Genomic DNA, 26,768 nt, shown 5'->3' on the forward strand with positions numbered 1-26,768 from the left:
TATTAACATGAAATCTGTGAAGTGGTTTAGAAATGAGTTTTAATGACTTCAGCTTAAGTAGCTTCAGCTTCAGCAAGTGTAGGTAAACGTCCGACTTCAACAGTATATGTAGTTTACTGTACTTGTTTATCTGTGATACTCATCCTTCCAGGTAGTCAGTCCAGCCTTGGCTTTGCAGCAGGGTGACTCAATGAAATAATAAAAATAACCGAGTATGATTCATTCATTCATGACACTCAAGAAATGGAGAATAGACTCAGACGTTCTCTCTCTCTTCTCTCTCTCTCTTCCCCCGTCCCTCTCTCTCTCTCTCTGTCATTCATGCCCCTACACTACTTTGGTTCCACTTGTGGAAATGTCACATGTAGACATGAGTTGGCTCTGTTTTACATACCCTCTCTGATGTCATATTTTGACCGTGGTCGCCATGGTCACCAGGACAAATATAGCCTGGCGGTGACCGTTTTAGAAGATAGGAAGACAGCAAATCCCTATATTTAACTTCATGATCATCATATCCGCATGATCATAATCATTGTCTTTATTATTACAATCGTGACTGTTGTCATTTTTGGCACCAATGATGTTCGCTTTCTACACGGTCCCCTTTTCTTCTTATTTTTTCACATTGCAAGAGGTTAATTAAAACCATATTAATGTGAAGCCAGTTTGTTTTTCAGTATTCGTGTCCAAAGCAGAAATACATGAGCAGACAAAATAACAGAATCACCTAACAATATTATGAATATTACATGATAAGAAATAGGGGCACTCTGCCTTCACACCAGCTTCACACCTCAGTCCTGAACTGTGTGCAGGGGGATATTGAACCATTCCTCAAGAAGGAAAGCCTCCAGGTTCAGTAATGTTTATGTGTGGTGGCTGGGGAGGCCATGTGTGCTCATTAAACCCCACTTCAGTTTGTTTAGAACAGTGGATGGCGGGGGGGGGGGGGGGGGCTGCATCATTATTATCCTGGAATATGGTGATCATGATGAGGGAACAGTGGGTGCCTGGTCATGTTACATTCTGTACAACCATTCAGAGTGTGAGTAGAGTATCAGCGATGATGACATCACTGATGATGCTCGTGTGGGTCGCCATGTTGCTGCCGCCCCGCTCCCCGGCCGGCGGCCGCCCTATTAGTAAGATGTTGGGGATTTGTGGCTCATGCACCTGGAATTCAGGCACAATATTCAGCATCATATATGACTTCCCTGTGTAGATAGATCTCTTTGTAATCGTGATTTAATCAATTCAGATGTGGTGTTTCTGTATTTTGTCTATTCTGTGTTGGTCATCACTCAGCTGCCACTGACCAGCTGGACCAGCCACCATTACCGTCTTAGGAAGAAGTCTCACTATTAAAGGGTTGATCTATACTTCCATGCTGTCCCCTATTAGAACACGGTCACCTGCTACTGGCTTTATTAGCTGCGGCCGCTGCAGCCAGTAGTGAGGTCAGAGTTTCTGCATTAGTGACAATCATCACCAATCATCAAGGAGCACTGATGTACCTCCTAGGGACAACATTAGGGAGCAGTAGTGTCCTCTAGAGAGAGAGGGGCATCAGCGGAGGACCAAAATGCGAGACTCATTAGCCAATGAACAGCCAGGAATGGGTCTCGTGCTACTTTTGCATGCTAAAATAAAGCTGATAATGTACAATTTGATTCAAGGGGGGAGAAACCCTTTCAAAGTACAACACAAACTGTCTATTTTGCTGCAACTCGACAGTGCTGCTTAATCCAGGACGTTACTTCCTGGAACTCTTGAGAGTAAAAAACTGGTCCATTGGAGTGAATGGAGATGTCGGGACTCTTCTATCTGGGGAGCAGTGATGTCATTAGTGATGTCGCGTATCGATGATTACATAATCAGTAGTGTCACGAGTGACATCATTAGGGAGCAGGGGCATCCCAAACGTTAGCTGGAAGTCACCATGGCGGTGATGTCATAATAGTAGTGACATCATTAGCAACAAGTATCCGATGATGTTGATCATCAGAGATAGTTTGATGCCATTGATGATGTCATAAGTCCTACATCGATTACATCTGATGACACTCACTGATGACTTCTTCAGCGATGATATCACAAATGCTCGGTGTAAAGGTCTCATTATGCTTTCCGCATCAGCGAGGAACGCGAGTGTCCGCGCGGAAAAGTGACGTCAAATCAGCAGACACGGCCCCCTCCGCAAGGCTCCGTGCGGACGGTTTTCGACCGGCCGTGCACACGCCGAATTTTGTAACTACGCGGATGCGGACGGGCGGACAAAGTGGAGTTTTCAAGACTCGCGCTCAATTCCGCTTGCAGAAACCCACACAGAGTATACAAGCTCCACACGTTTCCTCGTCGGATTCCGTGTCTCTCATTTCCGTGCGGCCGGCCAAAGCGTCAAGCATAATCCAGGCTTAAGTGAGTTGTGACAGACACTGATGACATACAATTGCTCAAGTGACATAACTGATGACATCATCACTGATGACATCATCACTGATATCTGACTGCAGCCATTGCGAATTTGTGCATGTTTATTTGGTAAGTTTTGTTAGGAAAAAACGTGTTTGTGCTTTTGACACAAAGGCTGATGGATGTACGTTTGTTCACATTTGTTTTGTTTTGTCAACATGTTTAAAACAAAGCTGTGTTTTGAATAGTGATGAAGAGAGCCATCCACAAGACACACTCTTGAATGTGATGTGAATTATGTCCCAAATTTACATGTGTGAAAGTTTCATAGTTTTAAACAACTTTGAATACCGCCCCTCAAACACTTCCAAGTGTTCAGTGTAACATTAAACGTTTCCTGTGTGCCAAATTTCCATCAGATATACAGCAAGGTCACTTTCATAGCTCCACTTTGGAAAGAGCATCGGACAAAGACTACGGGGTCAAATTTCACAACAGTGACACCTTAAGTGATGTGTCAACTGCCGCCCCTTTGTATGTGCGGTGGTATCATTTCAGGGGGTGAAACCAAAACACTTCCTGTGACACCCCAATGATGGCAGGTTCTGGCCCTGTGCCAAGTGCACTGCTGCCCCAATCCCTGGCTCACTCCAGCGGTGATATCATATCTCTGTGGGCGAGCCAGTGGGCCTACCGCACTACGCATATATATACAGTTTCACTCTCAGAGTGACATCTGGTTCGACAAAAACACAACTTGTAGTTGCCAGACCGCTGAGCACAAGAGTGCCGCTGTCTGTGCAATAACTAGTTTGAACACATTTTGCATATGAAAGTGATCCAGGTTGTATGCAAACAATGCATGTGCTGAGATGACTGGCAATGTATAATTCAAATGCCTTCACTTAAGGGTCTCTTTATTGTCACTGCAGGGAGCAGTGGGAGTCAAACCTGCAACACTAATGCAACATGTTGAGGCAATGTAGATGGGTCATTTTGTCAACAATTTTATTATACTTTTTATGTATATAGTATGCATTGATTTTTTTTTATCACAATTATCAAGATTCTTCTACTATCCTCTCAAAACATTATCCATGAGTTCTGCAGTAGCAAGTCAAGCTGCAGCCCCGAGTGCAAACTAGGTTACACAATGTAACTGCGGTCCTCAACAGAAGCGATCTTATCTGCTGCTGCATGTGAGCAGCACAAGTGATAACAGCAAGCAGCTGTGTGATTGGGTTTGACATTCTCCCTTTAACAATGGGCCTCTTGTCAACAGCAGCTAGAGAGTTGTGGTGACCTTTTTCTGTAAACCGCTGGCCCTGCGTGACTCAGTGTGGAGCCAGGAGCTTTCTGTGAAGTCACTCAAATCAATGGGAGGAGAAGTAGTTGTATTCCCTTTATTTTTCTATGCCTTTGCGGTCTGCTGCTACATTATGCATTCAGCACTGTAGCTTAGCCCAGTGGTTTTCAAACTCTTTCTCTTTATGTCAAGGACCCGTAAACTGACACAAAGACCACCACACACAGACTCCCATTTGATAAGGTTTTGACCCAGGGGCAGTGTCTCTCATCTGATAAGATGTGTTTTTGTTGCTTTTAGATGTTTTATTACAGAAAGTATATGAAACCCATGACCAAAATAGTCACACATTCTGTCATTACTTATTGATGGAATTTTAGTGAAAATTCGAAAAATTAAATTATTCGCCTTTTTGCTGGGGACCCCCTGGAACCCCCTCAAGGACCCCTGGAGGTCCCCGGACCGCACTTTGAGAACCACTATCCTAGCAGGGCTGTGCATGTATGTACCGTATGCTTTCCTCCTCTTGCTCTCGTCTTTCCATTGATCGGGTCTGGCTCGTTTGGCTGCCCTGCAGTGGGAGCGAGTTCCAGCACAGTGAGTTGTGCTGTCAGTGCTGGCCGTCACATGTGAGCTCCATGTGAGCCTTTGCAGGGGCATGCAGCAGCAGGAAGGAGACCTGCTCTGTTCTCAGCTGTTCAGTCCAGTACTGACTGTTCTGTGCAGTCCTGTGAGTGAGCCTGACGCTCCTCCCTCCCTCCCTCCCTCCTTGCTTCAGCAGCACTCCCTCCATTGCAGCTGGCAAAACACATGAAACTGACACTGCAAACATAACTGTCAGACCTAAGATTGATTTCTCATTCCACTGTGACTTGTAACATATTCAATTGTTTGCACAAAGCATTAAAGTGCATCTGTCTAAGCACTAACTTGCACCATGAGCAAGCAAGCATAATAATCTAATTTGAAAAACATCCAAAGGACAAGTTGTGCACAAGCAAGCATAATAATAAGCTATCAACCTCTTTAAAGGTTGCTTGGTTGTGTATGAATAAATGCAATCCAGTGAACTGTCAATAGAGTGGAAAGCTATGCACTGCACTGGTAGCTTCAAGACAAATGTTTTGGCAGCAAGACAATGCCAGTAGTATGATCTCTTTAACGGTTTGTCAGAGATGAGGGGAGGCATGTTGCTCTGGCGCCATCTGCTGGCTGCTAGATGATAGTAAGGAGCAAAAGAAACCCCCCCCCCCTCCCCCTCCATGGGAAAGGATTGGTGCTCTGTTCAGTGGTTCTCAAACATTTTCACCTCAAGGACCCCTAAACTGACACAAATTAGACCACGCCCCCATTTGATAAGATTTTGTCCCAGGGTCCTCATCTGACAAGATTGTTGCTTTTAGATGTTTTATTCCAGAAAGTGTATGAAACCCATGACTAAAATAGTCATACATTATGTTATTGTGTTACTTATTTATGTGTGTATTTGTTAATTGTTTCGTTGAATGTTACCTTTGTTTTGTATTCCTGAAATGTTTCATGTATTGTGTTCGAGGACCCTCTCGTAAACGAGATGCTGCATCTCAAGGGGCTTATCCTCAGACAAAATAAAAATTTCTATATATATATATATATATATATTGTGTTACTTATGGATAGACTTATAGTGAAAATAAATTATTCTCCTTTTTGCTGGGACCCCCAGGAACCCCATCAAGGACCCCTGGGCGTGAGTGAGAACCACTGCTTCATATCACCACTTTCTCCACTGGAGGCCGACATGGTCAGTGTTCAGCAGCATGGGTACTGATGTGGTCAGGTGACAGAAATGCTTTCAACATGTCATGTTGATTGCAACAGCGATACCAAATGGCAGTTGCCCAATCACTCTTTTATTCTCGCTTTATCCTAGTTCGATAAAACGTCTTATTTGTACAGCGTGTGCACCAGGGAAAGTTTTGAAAGGTGAATCTTTTTAACTGTTAATGGTTACCTCAGGTGGCTTGTGTCCAGGGAAAATCTACACTTTACTCTTAGTTTATGGTCGTTGAAACTGCTGTTGAGTTTTATTTCTCAGTTTAAGCAGAAGCAGGCTGTAATCACCCACAGGAACGAACACTAGATTTAAATGCAGCGTCAGCTTTGATCTCCTGTCCCTTCACCGTGTTGTATCAGTGGCATGCAGTAGTTTATCTAATAGCAGAGCCAATTTTAACACATTATCATATAAGCACACTGTGGAATAATGGTGTGTGTAAGGTGTATGAAGGTGATTCCCATTGCAGTAATAACATGGCTATGATAGGCATGTGAAGTGCAGATAAAATGTGGCTGCTTTGCGTATTCACATGAGATACAGTGACACAGAGGCTATGCCAGGCATTCCATCACTGACATCTGACTGGACCAGCTGTCATGAAGCACATAGGTCTCTCTCTCTGCCCATCTCTCTCTCTCTCTCTCTCTCTCTCTCTCTCTCTCTCTCTCTCTCTCTCTCTCTCTCTCTCTCTCACTCTCTCTGTCGTTTCACATAAACAGTGGGTTTTTATGGTACAATGTATCCATTAGTATTTAAGCATCATAAAGGAAACCAAAAACATGTTACACTTTTATGGATATCAAGAAAACGTAATTTTGTGTGTTCTTCTTTTACATAATAAAAACAAAAAAACAAATGAAAATATAATGTAGGCAAATCTGGGAAAAGGTTGGAAACACCATATGGGCCATTACAGTAATCTGCACAGGCTTCTGTGTTTTATTGACCTATCAGAGAGATTTCATAGGTGTCAATGAAGGATAGCTTAATTGTATTGTAAGCATATCTGATATGCGGAACGGAAGCCCAGAATCACAGGCTGTTAAAGAATGGACTTTGGACACTGGGAATTGCTGTGTCTTGTGAGAGATGCTCCTAAACCACAAGTGACCAACAAAGGCAGAGATGCACAGGTGACTTCTTCGTCTCTCAGGTATGGAGTTGAACTTATTATCTCGCTCTTGTTGCAGACAGAAAAGCATAATCTTGATTGAAATGATCACATTAGGCATGTGGTGTGCTAAGTACCTTTGTAGTTTTAAAGTGTCACTAAAGAGCCACTTGCTACACTTGAGAGCTGTGACTGAGATTGTGGAATACAGATGTTTTTGTGCAGTATTTATATGATAAAAACCTTTGTTTTTGAAGGATAGGACAGCAAGCTGCAGGTCTTTTTTCATCAATATAATTCTGTTTGCTATGTACACCACTCACGCCAGCATACAGCCAGTCATACTGGGATGTAGCCTAGTGTAGGGTTTACTACCTAAGCACGGGAGTTTATAAACATTAACAGAGTCATATGACAGAGAGTGTGACAACCCGTTATATAATAACAGAAATGAAGTTAAACCTCTTGTTATATGAGTGAATATAGACAGAACGATAAGACATAGGTGTTTATGGATTTCAGCAAAATGTGACTATTCCCAAATATGCTGCTTTGAGCTCTATGATCAGTGAAGACAATACTTGCCCATAAATATGTTAGCAGTAATCTGATTTTGCATTCACAATATTTCACCTACTGTCTGTAGTATGTAATAATGTGACTATTATGTGTAATTATGTGAGTATGCTATCTACAAAAATACTGTTTGGGACTAAGATGATGGAGATTTGTTGTCACACATTCACACAAATCTCCATTTAGCTGCTGTTAGAGGGATGGAGGCACACAGCCTGAGGAGGAGCCAGTCCTTGAAGAGCTTGTCTGAGGCTCGTGAGGGGTCATGGGTCATGCCAGCTCCCACCCACTGGGACAGGAAGTCTGTCTCTCAGCTAGTGCAGCAGTAAGTGAAAAGTTGACTTTTCTCGCACCACCCTGCTTCACATTTACATCAGACTGGGAGCTGCCCAGCACAACCACAGTCTTCTACTGGTGGCCTCTGAGCAGCTCAGCTGGAATAGTTGGGAGTTTAGTGCCTTGCTCGATGGCACACCAACAGGGGTTGTTGAGGGACAGATAGTGTGATTCATTCTCTTTCCCCACTCACAACTTCCACAAGCCCCCTTCCTTAGCCTCGTCTAGGCTACTTCTGCCACATACATATACAGTGCACAGGAGAAATGACCAGTGTTGGGCAAGTTACTTTCAAAATGTAATATACTACATATTACTAGTTACTTTCATTTGAAAGTAATAAGTTACTTTACAATATTACTGTCCGTGTAGAGTAACGTGTTACTTATTACACTACTTTTGCATTACTTTCACCAAAATAACAGCAGTAGCAGAATGACATCGCCGCCCCGGAACCATCTTGAAAAATAAGAAATGTGAAAGTGGTTATTTGTATAAAAACACACAATTTGATTAAATTAAATGATTGTATCTTAATTTAAATATGTGCTTTGATTAAGAAAACTCAATTTGTAACTTGTGTTAGTTGACAAAGTAACTGGTATAATTTTACTGAAATCCTATTGGTAATAAGTTATATTACTGAGTTACTGCTAAAAGTAATATATTACATGTAATATGTTACTTTTGTAATGAGTTACCCCCAACACTGAAAATGACTAATGGCTGAACTTCATCATTGCATTTGATATGTATTGATAATGTCACATTAAAGAGGCACAATGTATTTGTGCAAACAGGTACCAAAGCAGTGGAGACCTAAGGATTTCTGAGAAAGCAGAGCACAAACTCCAGGTAACGTGTCATTTTAATTCTCAATGACTATAAGTATTAAATGTGGCAAATATTACAATAACAGCAGCAGCTGGAAGGACAACTAGAAATCAATCACTTCGTTCTAGGTGTCTAGAGTGAGCAGCAGAGTCGAGGTCTTAGAAAGTCGGGCGGAGGGCCGATGGAGGGACAGTGTGGACCACCCGGGTTCTGGAACGAGCTTCAGCCTGTCCAGGAGTCGCTCCATGGACTGCCTGCCCCAGAAGGAGGTCGGAGGCACCAGCGCACTGCGAGCCCTGTTTGAGTCCAAGGCCGTCCTGCAGCAGGACTCCTCCAGCAGCCCTCGGCTGAACACGGCCTCAGCTAGTGGCAGCAAGATGGGGAGAGAGCGCCCCCCGCAGGACTTGAAATGCCACAGCACTCCTGGAAAGGGGACAACCACGCAGGTGTGTTTATCTGTCTGTGTGTGAGTTTTCCGCTTGACCACCAAGCATTTCTCACTTTGTCCGGTTATTTTTGAACAGGTTTCATAAGACCAAGGGGTGTAGAACTTTCTCAACCTGTAGAGCAGCATGGGATCCTTTAATTGAAGTGAATACATGAAAATTAAGACTGGTATATTGTGTATATATAAGACACCATATTTAACCAACTGTCTGTGAAGCTTTTCTTGATTCTATGCATCCTAGGAAAGATGGCTGCAGTTTATTATTCTAAGAATGAGCTGTTCCTCACCATACTGCATGTTGTTGATTCACAGAAAGCTGTCCAGGTGGAGAGGGGAAAGACCATAAGTGGGCTCCCAGAGTCTTACGCCAGAGCGTCAGGATACTCACACGGTGAGCCGTGGTACTAAATTACATGTTTACTGTCACTGTGGGATCTGATAGGGGAGACGGCGTCGGTGAGGGCTTATTGCCAGCCTCCCCTCAAAGGCATGAGGTCATCGCTGTATTTTGGTACCACAGCACAGCATCAATTGTCCTCGCACTACATGACTATGAGAAACTGTTATCAAAGCAATTCCCCATCACAAACTGTCTCCATCATTCATGGTTGGGTTCCTGTAGGTTCTCCTTTCATGAATGAACGTTGAGTTATTTGTTATTTGGAGGTGCTTTGAACGATGACACATCCATCAATCTCTCTGACAAAGAATATACTACAACATGGTCATCATCCACACACATGCATCGAGTGAATCTATCTTAAGTTACCCACCAAGCAAGAATGTCGGGGCCATGGCTTCTAGTATTTAAAATACCACTATGTAATCCTGACAGAGGAGTTAGGTAAGCAGTGAGTTCTGTTCGGTGACCCTGGGAGTAGCAGCAAAGTGCTAAGTAAAGATCAGGATGTGGCTTCGTAGATGCATAACTATGCATTGGGCACGCATGCTCAAGATAGGTGTGAGGCTGTCGCTGGCAGTTCTGACCGTGACGCAGACCGTGGGCCTCCTGGAGGTGAGATGGATCCAGCATATCCTGGATGACACTTTGACCCTGTGGTGTGTCTGGTGCTTTGTCACCGTGAGTCACAGACAAGAGTGTGACTGACATCAAGATGTGTTGATCAGACATTATCTGTCCCTCCATTTCCCAGGGTTAAAAACAGAATTGACGTGGTTGGCAGGCAACAGAAACCAGAGTCTATAATATTGTACTTTTCTAAACCCAAAAAATGAAATACTTCAGCCACAAATTATATTATGTAATGTAATGTAATGTAATTTTATTCAGTCATTATACATAACAAAATCACAGTATAAACAAAGTCAACAACCAGAGACTGAACAGGCTCAGGCAGAAGCAAAATGCTTATATTATGCCTGACCTAATTTCTAATCAATGAACCTCTCCTCCAAAATGAAAGAAAAACAACAGAAAAGTAATTTACAACACAGAAAAAAAATTCATTCACACTTATAATGCTCAAACATAGCTTCACAAACCATCCTGTTGAAACTACTACAAAATGATCTTGCAGTCTAAAAGTAGAATTGGTTAGAAGTTATATTTATATTGGTTAAAAGTTAATATTAATGGCTTAATCACGGCATATACACATTATCCAATAGTTTATTTGACCTTGAGCCTTGTAGCACTGTATCAATGTAGCACTTTACAAAAATAGGATCACCACTGAGTACCTGTTTGTTTTTTATTATGTTGCCTGCTGAGCACCTAGTGACTGTAGGTCCCTCCCAGTGCCCGTTATAGGGGGTGACAACGCAGCCATGGGAATGGGAGGTGCAGGGACGCCCCAGTCCTCTAGTGACTAACAGAGGTGATTGACTCAGCCGAGGAGCAGCCGCCAGCCACCCTCCCAAAATAGCCCATCTCTCCTACTGGGCCAACGGATCTGATAAAAATCAGCTGTCACTAGGGCCAGAGGACTAGATGGAGACAGAGTGAGAGAGGCAGCGGAGCAGCTAACATCACAGGGGCCTTAGGAACCATTAGAGGAACTTTAACCAACAACCGGGATACACAACCAAGTGACTGAGCTGGTAGTACTTCTGTGAGTATCATGGATTAAACTGGAAATAAGGGGGGAAATTAACTTGAATGTGAAACTAATGTTAAAAAAAAAAACTATAATGATAACTTTTACTTTACTTTAATGGTAATTTTATTTACTGTCAAGGTTTACATTTCTGTAGACTGTCTTATGTAATGATTCCAATCTGGATGATAATAGAATGAATTTGAGGTACTGTGAACACTATTTACTTGCTTATTTCAACAAGACAGTATTCCTCATGTTAGGTTGATATCTCATATTGTACCAGAATATCGCTGTTAAATCAAAGAAGGGTCTTTTCCAATAAGTCCTTTACGCCCCAATTGGATATAAGCATGAGAGAGAGAGAGAGACTCATTTGAAATGATTGACTTTGATGAAGAAGGAAAAAGAGACGATCTGCTTCCCATTTTGCCATGTTATGAGTTAATGTCAAGTCCTTATGAATAATATCAGAGCTACCCAAGGTCATAAATTCAATTGCATTTGCTATATTGCTGGCATCTTCATGATGCCCTAAGTGGCTATTATTTCACATTCCCTAATCCTTAGATATGCCTGGAATGGGAGATCAGAGAGCGGGATCAGCCAATCACTGGCCTTCTGCCATCATCAGAAGGGTGCTGACGCTCTATGAAATAGGAAGAGTAGAGAAGCAGTAGGATATCAGTCATAAAAGTTGGAGGAAGGAAAAACAAACGTCACTGGTATTGGTTCATATTAACACAATGATTTTCACATAGCTCTTATGTTGACACTGATGTGCTGTTTGGGGGGTCTGAGCCCCTCAGTATGGCCAGCCTGTGGGGTACAGAGGCCACTTTTGGCATACTGGTTTTCATTACAGTCTGTGAATGTGGCTACAATCACAAACAGCTGATGGTGGCGAAGGTGGTGATGAAGAACAAATACCGACTGCATTTCAGAATCATTTGTACAGCTGTCCATGGCCCAAAAGCACTCACATTGCTGCGCCGCTAATAGCTCCTCTCCATTCCTGTGGAGAGATGAGTAAAAGAGGCCGGACATGCTTGCATTGCTGGGGAACCAACCCAGAACAAAGAGATGTCAGTAGAAATTACTCTCCTCTTCGCAAAAGCCTTCGAATTGAGGTTCTAGTGAAGAACCCATAAATGCTGATATCAGTCTTGAAGAAGAAGGAAAAAAAAAGAGTTCAGACTAGACATTAAATGGTCCCTTTTCAGTTTGTACGAAGGGATTTTACCAAGTAGCATTTCATCAGCTATTATTAGTAGCGCGTGTGTGAATGTACAGTGATAACTGGTGAGGTTGACCTCGGTCTTGTGGGTCAGAACATCAACAGGACTCGTCATCATGGTGCTCGGTTGCCTCATTCTGTCTGCTCATCCAGCGATGAAAATGTTTTAAGTCCAGACTCGTGAGAGGCGCCAGCTTACTGGTCCGTCCTTTTGTCCTGCGGGAGCTTACTGTGTGAAAATGGAGGTGTGTTCAAATGTGGACATTAGTTCCAGCTGGTTGGTCTGTGGAACACACTGAGCTGCTGACCTCTCAAACCAGACGTTGCTGGGGCTGCATTTGTGCTGTTTTGAATCTCATAACAAGTTTGAAATAGTCACACTAGATTTCATGATTGTTTCATTGTTATACAGTATATAGCTATTAGTTATGTAGGCTATATGGAATTTGCTATTATCTCTCCAAAATTGTTATCGCTGCAACCAGAAAGTTCTACACTGATGCAGGGTTTTCAGGGGGTTTTTCAGTGCTGATGCTGAGGACAGTTGCTTTATTTCATTGCAGTACTATGACTTGTTATTGCAGTCAAATTCAGCTACAGGTGAAATAACGTACGCCCACTTTTAACCAGCTGAAATTGTTTTTATGTTTTCCATGGGGTCAGGCAGTCACATTCCTTTGGTCAGGTGTTGATGGCTTGATGGCAGAGAGCTCACACAAACAATGTGCAAACAATCCGGGTCACTCCAGCTGAGCTAGCAGTTGCTCTCGTGTGAGGATCTCAGGCAACTGGCAGTGTGTGTGTGGGCTTATTTTTCTTGTCAGCCACTGGGATCAAAGCCTCCATCAGCTTGTTTGTTACAATGTTTGTCTTAAGCACACCAAGTCATATGGATTTTCATTTGCTTAAAATGTCCCCAGCTATTCAGCCTGGGGACATTTTAAGAGCACTCACCGGCCATGTTGCAGATGAGTTAACGCGGAGCGACAATAGTAAACTGATAAGACACATTCCAGCATCACTATAAATACACACAGTTATCGTTACACTTGTTGCTGACGCCAGACACACTGCTGTGCATAGCTTGAGATACAAGAATATCTGAGTCCAACAGTATCACTACACATGTGTGTCAAAGCAATTTCTAATCATCGCTATGTAAACTAGCAACAGTGTGTCCCCTGATACCCTGATGATTCTATTTCACATAGTCGTGAAATAAAATGTGAGGTATTCATTGATAGTATAGGTATTGAAACATTTTTACAAATAATAATAATAATAATAATTGATGCTATTTATTTTATCCGCTCTATTACAGATGACAGAAAGACCCTACCATTGACTAAGGGAGACAGCCCATCAAGACAAGGCCGAGATAGGATATCTACTTCCGCCTCAGTGAGAGACAGATCAGCTCTCTACCTGTCGAGAGTGGCAGCTACAGACTCCGCGGGAGGCTCAACACAACCAGTGAGTGCCTCACATGCTTCCCATTCCTCCCCACACACCGGGGTCAAGGGCACACACTAGAGAATGACCGCTATTCTCTGGCACAACAGGAGCTACTCAACGCTTTTTTTTTTTTTTACAATACATCTGTTGCATACTGTGAATGTATAGCACATAATGCAGTACAATGGTAATATAAAACTGTGCAGATTTTTTTTTGACTTTATGATCAATTGTGCTTTTTGCATTTCTATGACTGCTCTGATCTAAATCACACTTAATAATTGTGTTGTTCAATAGGACTCCAGTACTCCAGGACCAGGACAGAAGGCTAAAAACAGTAAGGTACTGTATATAGTTTACTTATCATCCTAAAAACATTGTGTGAGTGGTGTTAAATGTGTGGTGTGTAGTTAACACTTTGCTTGCACAACCTATTCTTTGACCTAGGACACAAGTAACAACTTATAGTAAGAGACTCAACACTTCTTTGCAACACCGTGTAATTACAATCCACCAACAAATCAACAAATGCTATTCGTTTATTTCAGGATTGATATTAATGATATTGATAAAATAATTTCTGTAATCTTTGCAAATGGCATAAGCAACATTATGCATTAAAATAGTATAGTACAATTCCTTAAACAGGACAGGATCATGGAGGATGCAAAATCGACGGTTAATTTTTAGTTTTTATGTTTGCTTGTCTAACTTTGGGTATCACTATTTCAGAATATCATAGAATTAAAACACACCTAAGGCAGACCAACAGTGACAATCCAACAAATAATTTAAGAGCAGTCATTCTCTATGTATCTACAACATCATTTATATAGTAAATATGATTTATATTTCTGATCATATTATATTATATATAGTATGATATAATCTAACAGAATATATCATATTCTATATAAATTTAGAATTTAGACATACTGGTATATTAGGCTATATATATCTCACTACTATAATAAGGCGAGGTTCCGCGGCCCAAAATTGCTCACAATTGCAGCGAGGGATGCCATAAAAGAGCGAGCGAAGCACGTGAGATTTCTATTTCAGTATAATACAGTATGTATATAATTTATAGAGATAGTATTACGTAATTCAAATAACTAATTTCCTTTTCACACTCAAAACGTGATAGAGTAGGTATTTGTGCAATGTCTGCCTACTAACGGTTATGAAGTGTTTTGCTAACCCTGTGTGGTAGAGGATGGTTTGCTGTGAAAAGCATCAAGCGAGCACAGAAAAAGGTAAAGTATGGCTTCACTTACTAAATGCATGGCAATCTAACATTTTTATTTATCCTAATATGGTTTTTCTTATAATTGAATACTGACAATATCACTCCCATTTCTTTTTTCATTTCAAGATGGCCGATGCAACCAAAGAAATCACAATGTCAGAATCATCTCACGATGAAGACGACCTGCCTCCTCCCCCAGCTCCCCCCGTACCACCTAGACCCCTTGACTATGAAGGGCCTTTGTCATCAAGTGGACTCCCTGTGCCTCCACCTAAAGAAACCTTCTCAACGATCCACCAGCAAAGGCAGAAGAGTGAGCTGAAGAGGCTCTTTAAACACATTCACCCAGAGTTGCGGGCAAATATTGATGATGTTATGGATGATGAGCTAATGGAGGCAGTGCAGTCAGAAAGCTTGCAGGCAGCGGATGCTGCTTATCAGTGTGAAGTGCAGTCCATGAGGTGGATCTTTGAGAACTGGACTCTGGACAATATTGGAGATCCTCATGCAACCAAGAAGCTGCTGGATGAGGAGGACTTAAAAGGTGGAGATGTCAGAAGTACCTCCTCAATGTTTGAGCATATTGACAGTGCCCAGCAAATTTCAGGGGCATTTGCGGAAAGGCAGACCTCTGTCAGAGGGGATGTCAGAACATCAACATGGTTGTTTGAGACCCAGTCCTTAGATTCCCTAAACAAACTAAAAAGAGAAGAGGGTGAAGTGGTTGAAGCAGTGCTGACAGAACCCATCCAGCCAGGAGACGTGCGAGGGACTCGGCTGCTTTTTGAGTCTAAACCACTGAGTGACTTAGGGCGCTGCAACTCCATCGAAGACCATAACTTCCTGAAACTTAAGTCTGAGCTCCAGGAGCAGAAGGGAGATGTCCAGAAGACTGTGAAACTCTTCCAGGCAGAACCTTGCTGTGCCATCAGAGACAACAGTGGCAATATCCATGAGATTAAGTCCATCTGCAGGGAGGAGGTCAAGAGCAGCAACATCAGCACTGCACGTTGGCTTTTTGAAACCCAGCCATTGGACATCATTAATAAAGGAACCGATGGAGTGAAGATTATTCGTGGCATATCACTGGAAGAGGGGCAGACAGGTGGAGTTGATAGAAAGAGGTGGATGTTTGAAACTCAGCCATTTAACACAATACAAGAGGGCATGGAAGTGGACAGGTTCGAAGGAACTGTGGCTGACTGCACAAGAGAGGCTGATGTTGTGAACAAAAAGAAGCTCTTTGAGACACATCCCTTGGCAGCACTGAAAGGAGACTCTGAAGAAATAACTGTGGAAAAGGAAGAAATACTTGGGGGAGATGTTAAGACTTCTCTGTGGCTGTTTGAAACTCAACCCATGGAGACCCTTAGTGATAGCCATGAAGTTGGACATTTGAAGAAAATCGCCCTTTCAGCTGATGAACAAGGAGAAGTAAAAGACAAAAAGCAAATATTTGAGAACTACAATATTAAAAAGAGCACCTCATTCAGAGAACAACAGATTGAAAAGGGTGATGTAAAGTCATTCAAACATCTTTTTGAAACAATTCCTCTCAGCAAAATTACTCATTCTGATGAGGAGATTGAAGAGAAGAAGGAAAATGATATCACAGGAGGAAATGTGAAAGGTAACAAAGCATTGTTTGAGACAACTCCTTTATATGCTATAAAGGACTCCTCCGGAAACCTCCATAAGGTCACAACAGTCAGCAGAGAGGAGTTCATCAAAGGGAACGTCCAAAACTACAAGTGGATGTTTGAGACCAAGCCTTTTGACCAATTTGCAGAGGGAGAAGGAAATGTTGAGGTAATCAAAGGCATCACCAGACAGGAGGATACAAAGAGCGATGTCAAGATGGCAAAGTGGCTTTTTGAGACCCAGACAATAGATGGGATCCATTCCAAGTTCAACCAGACAGAGCAAAACTCTTCTGTACAACAAGAGGAGTCTCACAAAGGCGATGTCAAGACCTGCAAGTGGTTATTTGAGACACAACCAATGGACATTTTGTACGACAAATCCGACAAAGTACGTGATAAAGAAGCCATTGAAAATACCAACGTCAAGTCCTTCACTTGGCTTTTTGAGTCACAGCCTCTCGACAGCATTAAAGACAGCGAGGAGCACAATTTGAAATTATGCAGCACCACACAGGATTCTGTTAAATCGGAGGTTGGGGTCAAAACAGTGAAACGTCTTTTTGAGACAGAAACTTTGGATAGAATAAGGAAGGACACAAATACAGAACAAGACGCGAAATATGTCAGCCAGGTAGATGTCCAATCGGGAGATGTCTCACGAGTCAAAGAACTTTTTGAATCCCAGTCCCTTGATGAAATAGGATCAGAAATTATGACAGTATCTGATGAACAGAAGGAAGATGAACAGATTCAGCAAGGATCAGTTAATAAATTCACCTGGCTGTTTGAGAACCATCCCATCAACATGATCAATGAGAAGGACAATGATGAAGCAAACATGCACAGAGTCAGTGATGTTGAGGGTGGTGATGTACACAACAAGAAGTTTATATTCGAAAGCTTCTCACTGGACAAGATCCATGATCAACCTCTTGAACAGGAGTCGGTCTGTGTGGAGAAGCCTGTGAGCAATGTTGACGTGAAGTCCAGCACCATGATGTTTGAGTCCGAGCCGCTGTATGCCATCAGAGACAAGGAGGGACAGTTTCATGAGGTAACTACTGTGAAGAAAGAGGAAGTAATGAGTGGCAATGTAAGAGGAGCTAGGTGGATGTTCGAGACAAAACCCCTTGATACCATCAAGGCAGAGAATGAGGTTTATGTGATCCGAGCTGTCACCCAAGAAGATGTCAAGAAAGGAGATGTCAAATCAGCTCGATGGAAATTTGAGACACAACCTTTGGACTCCTTCGCCGCCAGCAGAGATGAGCCCTCTGTCAGGGTTGTGGAGGACTTTGGAAGCAGTAACGTGCAGCACAGTAAACAGATATTTGAATCTGAGCAGGCACACAAGAAGTACATGAGAATGGTTAGTGTCACTGATGTTCAGCAAGGTGATGTCAGGACCTCCACCTGGCTCTTTGAGAATCAACCCATTGACAGTCTGAAAGGGGAACCTCAGGAGCAAGGTATGGTGAATACTGTCCATAGGGAAGACAACCAGAAAGGAGATGTGAAACGCTGCACTTGGCTGTTTGAGTCACAGCCACTGGACAAGATCAAGGAGCCTGATAATACCTCAGTGCAAGGTGTTGAGGAGGAGATGTCAAAAGCTGATGTGAAGAGCACTACCTGGCTGTTTGAAACCACTCCACTGGACAAAATCACTGTCAACAGTGTCACCGAGACTCTGTCCCATCTACATCAACAGGCTTTTATTCACTCGAGTGGTATCATAATAGAAGCAAATGAGAATCATTACGTTAACATGGCAAAATATCAGCTTGCCAGCAAAGAAGGCGTACAAATCCAGAAGGAGGAAGTTATTGAGGGTAACATCAGAAACATCATGTTGCAATTGTTGTACAAGCCAACCCTAAAGCCCCAGATTACTCTTCTTAGAGAAGTGGAGATGGATCAAATAAACACTACAGTAGTAGAACTCCCAGTCCATCAGTCAACATCACCTATCAACCTAGACAAGGATCAAAGAATACAAAACATTGCCCAGATGATCGATAGTCTGCTTGTTCAAAGAAAGCACTTGAAAAGAGGAATCATAATGCAAGAGTCTGCAGGGGGACAAGCAGAGATGACCGTTTACTCACTCATCTGCCATTGTGAAACAAAAACCGAGAGTCAAGACATTGAAAGGGGAGATGTCAAGTCTGCTATTGGAAATCTCCTAGCTACAGCCAATAACCAGAAGACTGCATCCTCTTGTCGAGTAGATGAAAATGAAAAGGGGAATGTGAACTTGTTCAAAAGTTGCATTGAAAAAGGAGATCTGCAATACCTGAAGAGTTTTCATACTGAGGCACCAGGAGATGAAGTTGATCACAGCCTTTTGGCGAAGGACCACATTGAAGTAGTGCAAGGAGATGTGAAAGAAGCAAAGAGAAGTCTCTATCAACAAAAGGAGCAGGTGGAGCGAACAATTTCTGATGTCTTGCCAGGGGATGTAAAGAACACCAAAAAAGTTTTTGCATCAGAGTGCTCTTTTGATGTTGACAATTGCATCCCAAAGGAAGAAATAATCCATGGGGATATCTCATCAGCAAAGCAACAACTTGCAGTCAAGCAACCTATCATGGTAGAAAAAGAGGAGGTTGTGGCTGGTGACATCAAGGCAACAATGCAGTCATTAGAACGTGCAAAGCAACAGAGCATGTGCGTGGAGCGAGAGATCATCAAACCTGGAACCATCTATGACATGGACTTGTCAGCACAAGGTCCTGAAACAGAGGGAGGCCAAGCACAAAAAGAGGAAATTCTATCTGGAGACGTGAAAGCAGCTAAAAAGTCCCTAGAAATGGCGAAGACCCAAAGCATGCATGTGGAGCGTGAAGTCATTGTTCCAGGAAAAATATACAACCTGAATGTCTCAGCACAAGAGGAAAGATCCTCAACGGTGACGCAGACTGTGTGTTCGTCTTCCTCCAGATGCCAGCAAATCACGACTTATCCAAAGGTCAGTGATGCAGTGAAAGATCAGCAAAACCATGTTACCTTTGAGGCTTGTCAACAGGGTGAACTATCACAAAGTGCAGTTATAGTCAATAATTGTGCACCAGAATCACTGCCACCTTTTGTAAATTGTAATGTTCATACAGCAGAGGATGAGACAGAAGGAGAAGTTATCAGAGGAGATGTGAAGGCAGCAATTAGGTCTCTTCAGAGTGCAACAACAGAGCAGAAGCTCCTCGATAAAGAGGATATTGTAAGAGGTAACATGCAGTTGGCTCTGCAGTCTCTTGAGAAGTCTAGTGTAAATGTATCCAGAGGAGACTTTAAAGCTGCAATGATATACAGGAATTCAGGCAGAGCTTGTTCAGAGAGGAGCAAGACTGTTCACAAGCAGTGTGTTGTGGTATCTATGCCTCCATCTGACACTGAATTGTCTCCTTCGATTTCAGTAACTTGTGAAGGACCCTCATCCATTACACAGAATCCAACACCCAACCCCGTAGCGATTGCAAATGGAAACTCTAAATCATCCACTTCTGATGGTGTAGCGCCACCTCCACTCCCTCAAAAGACAAGTGAGAAACCACAGGACCAGAAGCCAGCTTTACCACCCAAGCCACAATGGACAAAATCAGTAGTTGTTTATGATCAGAATATTCTGCCAACTCCTTCCGAAGTCCCTGGCCCCATCAAAGACCATGTAAAAAGTCCTGTGATTCCTCCAAAAGTGAAAAAAGGCAAACAGCCTTCCACTCCCTCTTCACATAAACCACAAGAAAACAGAAATCATAGTGAAGTGAGTATAGAACACAAAGAGATCATACATCAATCATGCCATCAAACATCTACTGACGAAGCAGTGCAAGCCTCAAATCACATTGGGACTACCAATGAAATTCTAGGAAAGGACTCAAAGGCTCAGGAAATTGAGATAATGCAGAATACGCCAGTGCTTCCAGGGAAAGTATCAGTCTGTCAAGTTGATAGGAAACTGATGACTTCAAAAGGCACTGAAATAGAAATAGATAGAAATGTGATACAGAAAATCAATGCAGCTGAGGAGATAAGGATGTGTATGCAGACTTATGCAGAAGATGCTCAACATGAAATGAACATGAGCTTGCAGGCTGCTCTACAGAACTTTGAGAGAAAGGATAACGACACTTTGAACAAAAAAGTCCCTGTTTTGTCCAAGAAGGCAAAGGTAGTAAAAGATAAGGGTTGCCAGCAAAAACAAACTGACAAAACCACTGCACAACAGAAATCAAATCCCAACGCTATCAATAAACAACACAGCGACAATGAATTGCAAAAGTCAGCGACCAACATTCCTGTTGATGCTTGTCCTATACACCAAAATGGCCGTGATGAAGAACAACAAAAACCTGAGGATAAAGTTGTTCTCAGAAAGAAGAAAGCAAAGGAGACAGAGGATGAGCGACGACAGAGGCTCTCTGTCCACAAGGAGGAGATCATGAAAGGAAATGTGAAGGCAGCAATGGAGATTTTTGAAAATTTAAGGAAACGAGAGGAACTCAAGGAAATCCTATCTCAAATGCAAGAGATAGAGGGAGAGACCAGCAATGTAGATGTTAGCTCCTTGAAGACATTATTTGAAAATGTCCCTGCTTGGATAGTTACACCAAGTAGAAATACTAAGCAAAGTCATAAAAAGGTCGACAAGAAGGTTGAGGTAGAGATCCAGGATGATGACCTAGAAAGCATCTCCTCAGTTGACACCGCATTTGAAGATCTGGAAAAGGCAAGCAAGGAAATAATGAATCTGAAGGAACAGACTTTAGCAAAACTAATTGACATTGAAGAGGCAATTAAAAAGGCGTTGTACTCTGTCTCTAATCTGAAATCAGAGGCTGACATTGCAGGGCTGTCAGGACTATTTGATGAATCTTTGAAATCTGAGCAAAGCTGTCAACCTGCCAACAACATCAGGAAAATCAGTATTGTGTCGAGCAAGGCCAAAGCAGATCAAATCAAAGAGACACCTGAAGGGAATGTGAAACAAGTTTCAGCTTCAAGTCCTTCAAAACAACAAGTGCACAATAAGCCACTTATCAGACAGTCCAGTTCCCAATCCTCCCCGTCATTCATCTCCATTCACTCTGCTGCCAGAAAGCCTACAGAACAACCAAAATGTTGCCAAAGTGGTGCAAATAGTGATCCGGGCCAGGTATCTGCAACTGCTGAGTCCTCAAGCAATTTCCACAGTCCTGCACAACGGAAGGTCAGCGTACTTGAGGTGAAAACTGTTCCGGAGCCTCCTGCAGGAATAATTGGCACAAAGACAGTCAGTGAAACATATGAAGAGACTGATGGATTTGGCAATACATTTGTTTCTTCCAAGACTTCAAGATTCGTCACTAAGCAGTCTGAGAGTAAACCATCTGCACTGTTTGAAGTAGTTGGCAGTCCAACCAGGTATGAAGTAATGACATCCCCCTTGATGCGAAGATCTGATCGCCCTTTCGGAGAAAATGTGTTCAACAATGCCAAGAAGGACGGGACAGTGTTTGTAACATTTAGCCAACCAACAGAAAAGCACTAAAATGCCACTTTTCCTTTGATTTTAGATCACTAATTATTCCTTTTATGTATTTTTCCACATTGTTTTTAATGAAAAGGTTTTGTCAGTTATGTAATAAGAAGAATTGATAACATGAAATAATAATGTTGACTCTTAGTTAAAAAAAAATGTCATGGATTTTATACTGTAACCATAATATAGTAAAATGTTAAGTAGTTTTATTAAAGTGAAGCAGATTTGATATGTTCTGTTGTGTAAATGAAAAAAGAAATTACAGATTAAAAGATGTTTGAAAGAAATTATTTCTATATTCTTTTACATTATGATTCAGATAGTTTGAAAAATATCATGCAGCACCTTACAGTGATTGTTGTTGCCTGTGATAAATGTACCTCAGGCAGTTCACCTCCACAGTGTGGATTTACAAATTGCTCACTGCCTCTTTAACTTACCTGGTAAATGATTCCAGCAAAACCATAAATGATTTGAACTTTATTTTAAACCTTTCATTTCATAGAAATAGCCCAGAACTGATCACAGCTTGTTGCATAAGGCTACTATAATTCAAGATTATTTGAAAGAAATGCTATGTACCCCAAATTCCTTGCATTTATGCACAAGTCATACAGCAGCCTTGAATGGAACCATATTTCTTTGAATAAACATACATGACTAAAATCGAATTATATCTCACTTCAAAGTGTTAAAGATCAGTGATGAATATCAGCTGATTGACAAGAAGTCTGTTTCGCCACTAATTAGTTAAGTAATAATCTGTGATTTGAATGTAAAAAATATGTTTTCCTATCGCTGACAGATATAACAACATATAAAAAAACATACTTCATGAAAGCTTTTACATTTGCCGTTCTAAAAACCTGATTGGTGTTTCCCAAGGCCTACCCAGGGAAATATATTCTGGCAGACAGGAAATTATGTTTTTTATGTTTATGGAAGCAGCAACAGTAGTTTGTTTTGAATAAATAGAACTGGTATACTGTACAGTAGCATAAGTTTATTATTGGGCCAGTACCCTACCTAAATGAGTTGCTGTTTGTTAGATCTATTAGTTTATATCTCTTGTGAAACATTGCTGTAAGCTGTCTGTCTATTGTCAATATAACATTATTGGTCGAGTAGTATTACCTATAGTATCTAGTATTTGCTTGCATCTTTCAACTACAGTAATAAGTCATGTTCATCACACATACACAGCAAAACCACTAGATGGCTGCGTCCCATTGGAAGACTATGACCATGGCCACTGGTAGTTTTTGATGAATGCACAAGTGGTGGCACTTGGTTCTATTACCTTCTGAAAATAAAAAATAAAAAATACCAATGATACCCTATAAAGGAATTAGGAATATGTTAAGATTTGATGACACATAATACTAAATCTTGCCTGCTGGTACAAAGGAACAAACAAAAAATCTTTCCAATAGAGGATAAACTGGTAGAAGGGCAGGCAAAGAAATGTGCTGGTAGGAATGTGCTATGTGATATTGTGTGTGTGTGTGTGTGTGTGTGTGTGTGTGTGTGTGTGTGTGTGTGTGTGTGTGTGTGTGTGTGTGTGTGTGTGTGTGTGTGTGTGTGTGTGTGTGCGCGCGCGTGTGTGTGTGTGTGTGTGTGTGTGTGTGAAATACTTAATTTCTCAATGATAGAAAAGTCATACACGGGATTGCTTTAAAGAAACAAAGAACTGAATCAGATTTGTTGTTGTCATAGTTCCAGTCACCTGCCAAGGAAATGTGTTCTGCCTGTTTGTCACCTGTCTACCCAATGGAAAGAATGGTGGCCAATACTCTTATCCTGCACAACAACTGCTTCTGCTGTAAACACTGTAAGAAGAAGCTCAGGTGAGAGTTCTCAGCCTTAACAATGCAACGGCCTCAAATCAGTTGTTGTAAAAAAAAAAATCAAACCCTATGCAAGGTATTAAAATCATAAAAAATTGCTGATCTAATATGAATGAAAAATCATATGACAAATTATTAACACAAAGTACATTTTAATTGTGTTTAAATATCACAAAATTTGTTTTATGTTATTGCAGCATCCATAACTATTCATCTCTTTATGGAGAGTTCTACTGCATCTTTCACTACCAACAACTCTTTAAAAGAAAAGGAAATTATGATGAAGGATTTGGACACAAACAACATAAAGACCGTTGGCTTCAGAAAAACGAAGCAATAGATGAGCCAGATGTCAAGTTGATCCCCAAAACAACAAAGGGCAATGAAAACATTTTTGATGGCTCAGGAGAGCCCTCTGCTGGTGTATTTGCTGCAAAGTCATCTGCAAGAGAAGCAGATTATAACAGTGGTACTGATGTTAGAGGCAAACTGAAAATGAGCTGGCCACCAGAGAAAAAGTATCCAACACAACAGACATATGCACCAGCCCAGAAAAATAAGATACCTGACAAGAAACAACTAAAGATCGGCAAGGGAGAAGAAAAAATAGAGAGAGTGGAGGGATTATCAAGCCCCTTAATTTCAGTGCTCAAGGAACAATCAAAACCAACAGGTTTTAAATCATCCAATAAATTGCCTCCCAAGGGAACAAATCCTGGGAGGGTTCCAACCAAAACAGCACTTTTCCAAGACAGCATCCCTCCAACGGCAGCTTCTCCACCCTGCTTAGAAACGGGTACTACTGTCACAAAACCAAACATAGAACAGACAGATTTGGCACCCCCCATAATAAAGACATATAATTCAACATCCAACAGGCAGGGAACTTCTCCAAGTAAAGCTAGAAAGTCTGTCCGGTTTGCTTCAAATGTTGATATTCAAGATGACCAGTTGTCCTCTGAATTGGGCTTGAAAGCAGAAAATGAAGACCACAGTAAGCAGCACTCAGACCAAAGTGAACAGCACTCAGTGAAGGAGGGGAGTGATATCAGCAAAAACAATGACTTTGAGAATTTGTCGTCCGAGTTCAGGGAAGAACAGGTTGAAATTGAGGTAACCATTAATCCCTTTGAAAAGACAAGTCATGGAAAAATAACCACAAACCCAGAGCATGTGAAAGAGGAGAGTAGTCAAGAGATCCCACAGATGGGTGACAAAGACAACATTACAATTCTGAATAGGCTCTTAGAGAACTCTAAGGGTGATGAATTACAAACTACAGAAGAAAGAGATTATGCAACTCAAGAAGTTGTTACTCACCAAGAGCAATCCAAGAAACCAGATATTGTTCCAATGAATTTGGTAAATCAGTATGACTCAGAAAATCCAAGTATGTTGCAAATTCAAGCAGAACAAATGACTAGAGAAGATAGTAGTGTAGCAAAAAATAATCAGTTTGACGAGGATGATTCAGCAAAAGAGCAAGAAACCACTAGTAGCCAGAAGAAGGGTGCTATTTCTCCTAAAGGTTCTGGTAAACAGACAGACAGGACAAAAGCTAAATTGGGATCCTGGTCGAAAGGAAAGAGTCCTTTGTCGAAGCTGTTCACATCTAGTGGCAATGAAAAAGCAAACAAGGTTGAACTGAAAGATGACAAGAAACCAGAAAGCAAACCCCGTGGGCTCTTAGGAAAACTATTTCAGTCATCATCAGAGAAGACCGAAGACACGAAGAGATCAGCTGTGCCAGAGGAAAGAAAAGATGTCACACATGCTCAAACTGATGACAAAGGCACCGAAGGGGGAGAGGGCGGAGTTATAAAAGAAATGTCAAAAGACAGGGACCCAGCTCAAGTTCCACCTCTGGAACAAGAAGCTGTAGACAATATAAAGGACAACTCACAGCCTAATGACCACATGAATAGTGACAAAAGTCAAACGACAGAGCCAATCCACCCACTCAAGTCAGGTGATAAGCTAACCGTTGTGGGACCAATTTTAACAGCTCCAGCACAAATTGATATGAATTCATTTGATAATCAGGAACCAAATTTTCAGAAGAGTGAAGCTACTAGCTTGTCTCTCATTGTTACTGGCATGGCTGACTCTAAAGATCTTTCTGTTGCTGTGCAATCAGTGAACCAAGTATATGAGGTGTCAGCCAATCAGCTAATAGCTGAGAAAAGTGGCGACGGAATTTTGGGTGACGCATTTAAGGATAACATTTTTGGAGACAGCGTCAGTTCTGCCCCTGTCGAGCCAATGATCACCCAGATAGCTACAGACAACTCTGTCCAACAGCCAAATGAAATGTTCGAACCAACTGCGGTAAAACCAGGAGGAATGCTTGAAGCAGCAGAATTTGAAACAAGAAACCTTTGTGACGGATCGCTTTTCAGTCTCAACCAGACGCTTCAAGATTCCCCAAATCTTTTTGGTCCATCCAGCTCTCAGGAGAACATTTCTGGTGACACATTTGCACCTTCTTGGAACCGTTTATACACAGATGCTTCTGCTGAAACTCTTGGGATGCTTGACTCTCAGCCCATATCAGCTGAAAACCAAGAGAAATATGGCATGACAGATCAGCTCATTGTGCCAGCACCCAAGAAGCAAGATGGCAACCAAACCACAAGTCTTTTCAGTTTCAGTACAAATACCCAAACAAGGGAACAGGAAACTGAATTTGACATATTCAGCTCGGAGGGCAGTATTCTCACTCAGTTGTCTACCATTAATGTGTTTGATCAAGGTGCAGCCGATGTTTCTTCAGACCATAAACCCTCTGCCTTTCCTGATGATATCTTTGGGATTGACATCTCAAGTAATGCAGATGCTTTTTCAGTGCTACCATCCAGTCAAGCCAATGTCAATACATTGAGTGATTTCCTTGGGCTAGACACGTCATCTATTG

General features: G+C 41.8%; 1 protein-coding gene across 1 annotated transcript; it reads left to right on the forward strand.

The window, feature by feature from the left end:
* Positions 1–6,589: 6,589 nt before the first annotated feature.
* On the forward strand, positions 6,590–22,016 carry xirp1 (xin actin binding repeat containing 1; the record flags this gene model as incomplete). Its single annotated transcript, XM_083659031.1, has 8 exons — positions 6,590–6,693; positions 7,424–7,552; positions 8,364–8,418; positions 8,526–8,843; positions 9,158–9,236; positions 13,461–13,612; positions 13,892–13,936; positions 14,970–22,016. 8 exons carry the CDS (start codon positions 6,590–6,592, stop codon positions 22,014–22,016), a joined length of 7,929 nt encoding a protein of 2,642 aa, XP_083515157.1.
* Positions 22,017–26,768: the final 4,752 nt, after the last annotated feature.

Source organism: Poromitra crassiceps (assembly GCF_964638095.1).
Source record: "Poromitra crassiceps genome assembly, chromosome: 23".
Taxonomy (NCBI): domain Eukaryota; kingdom Metazoa; phylum Chordata; class Actinopteri; order Beryciformes; family Melamphaidae; genus Poromitra; species Poromitra crassiceps.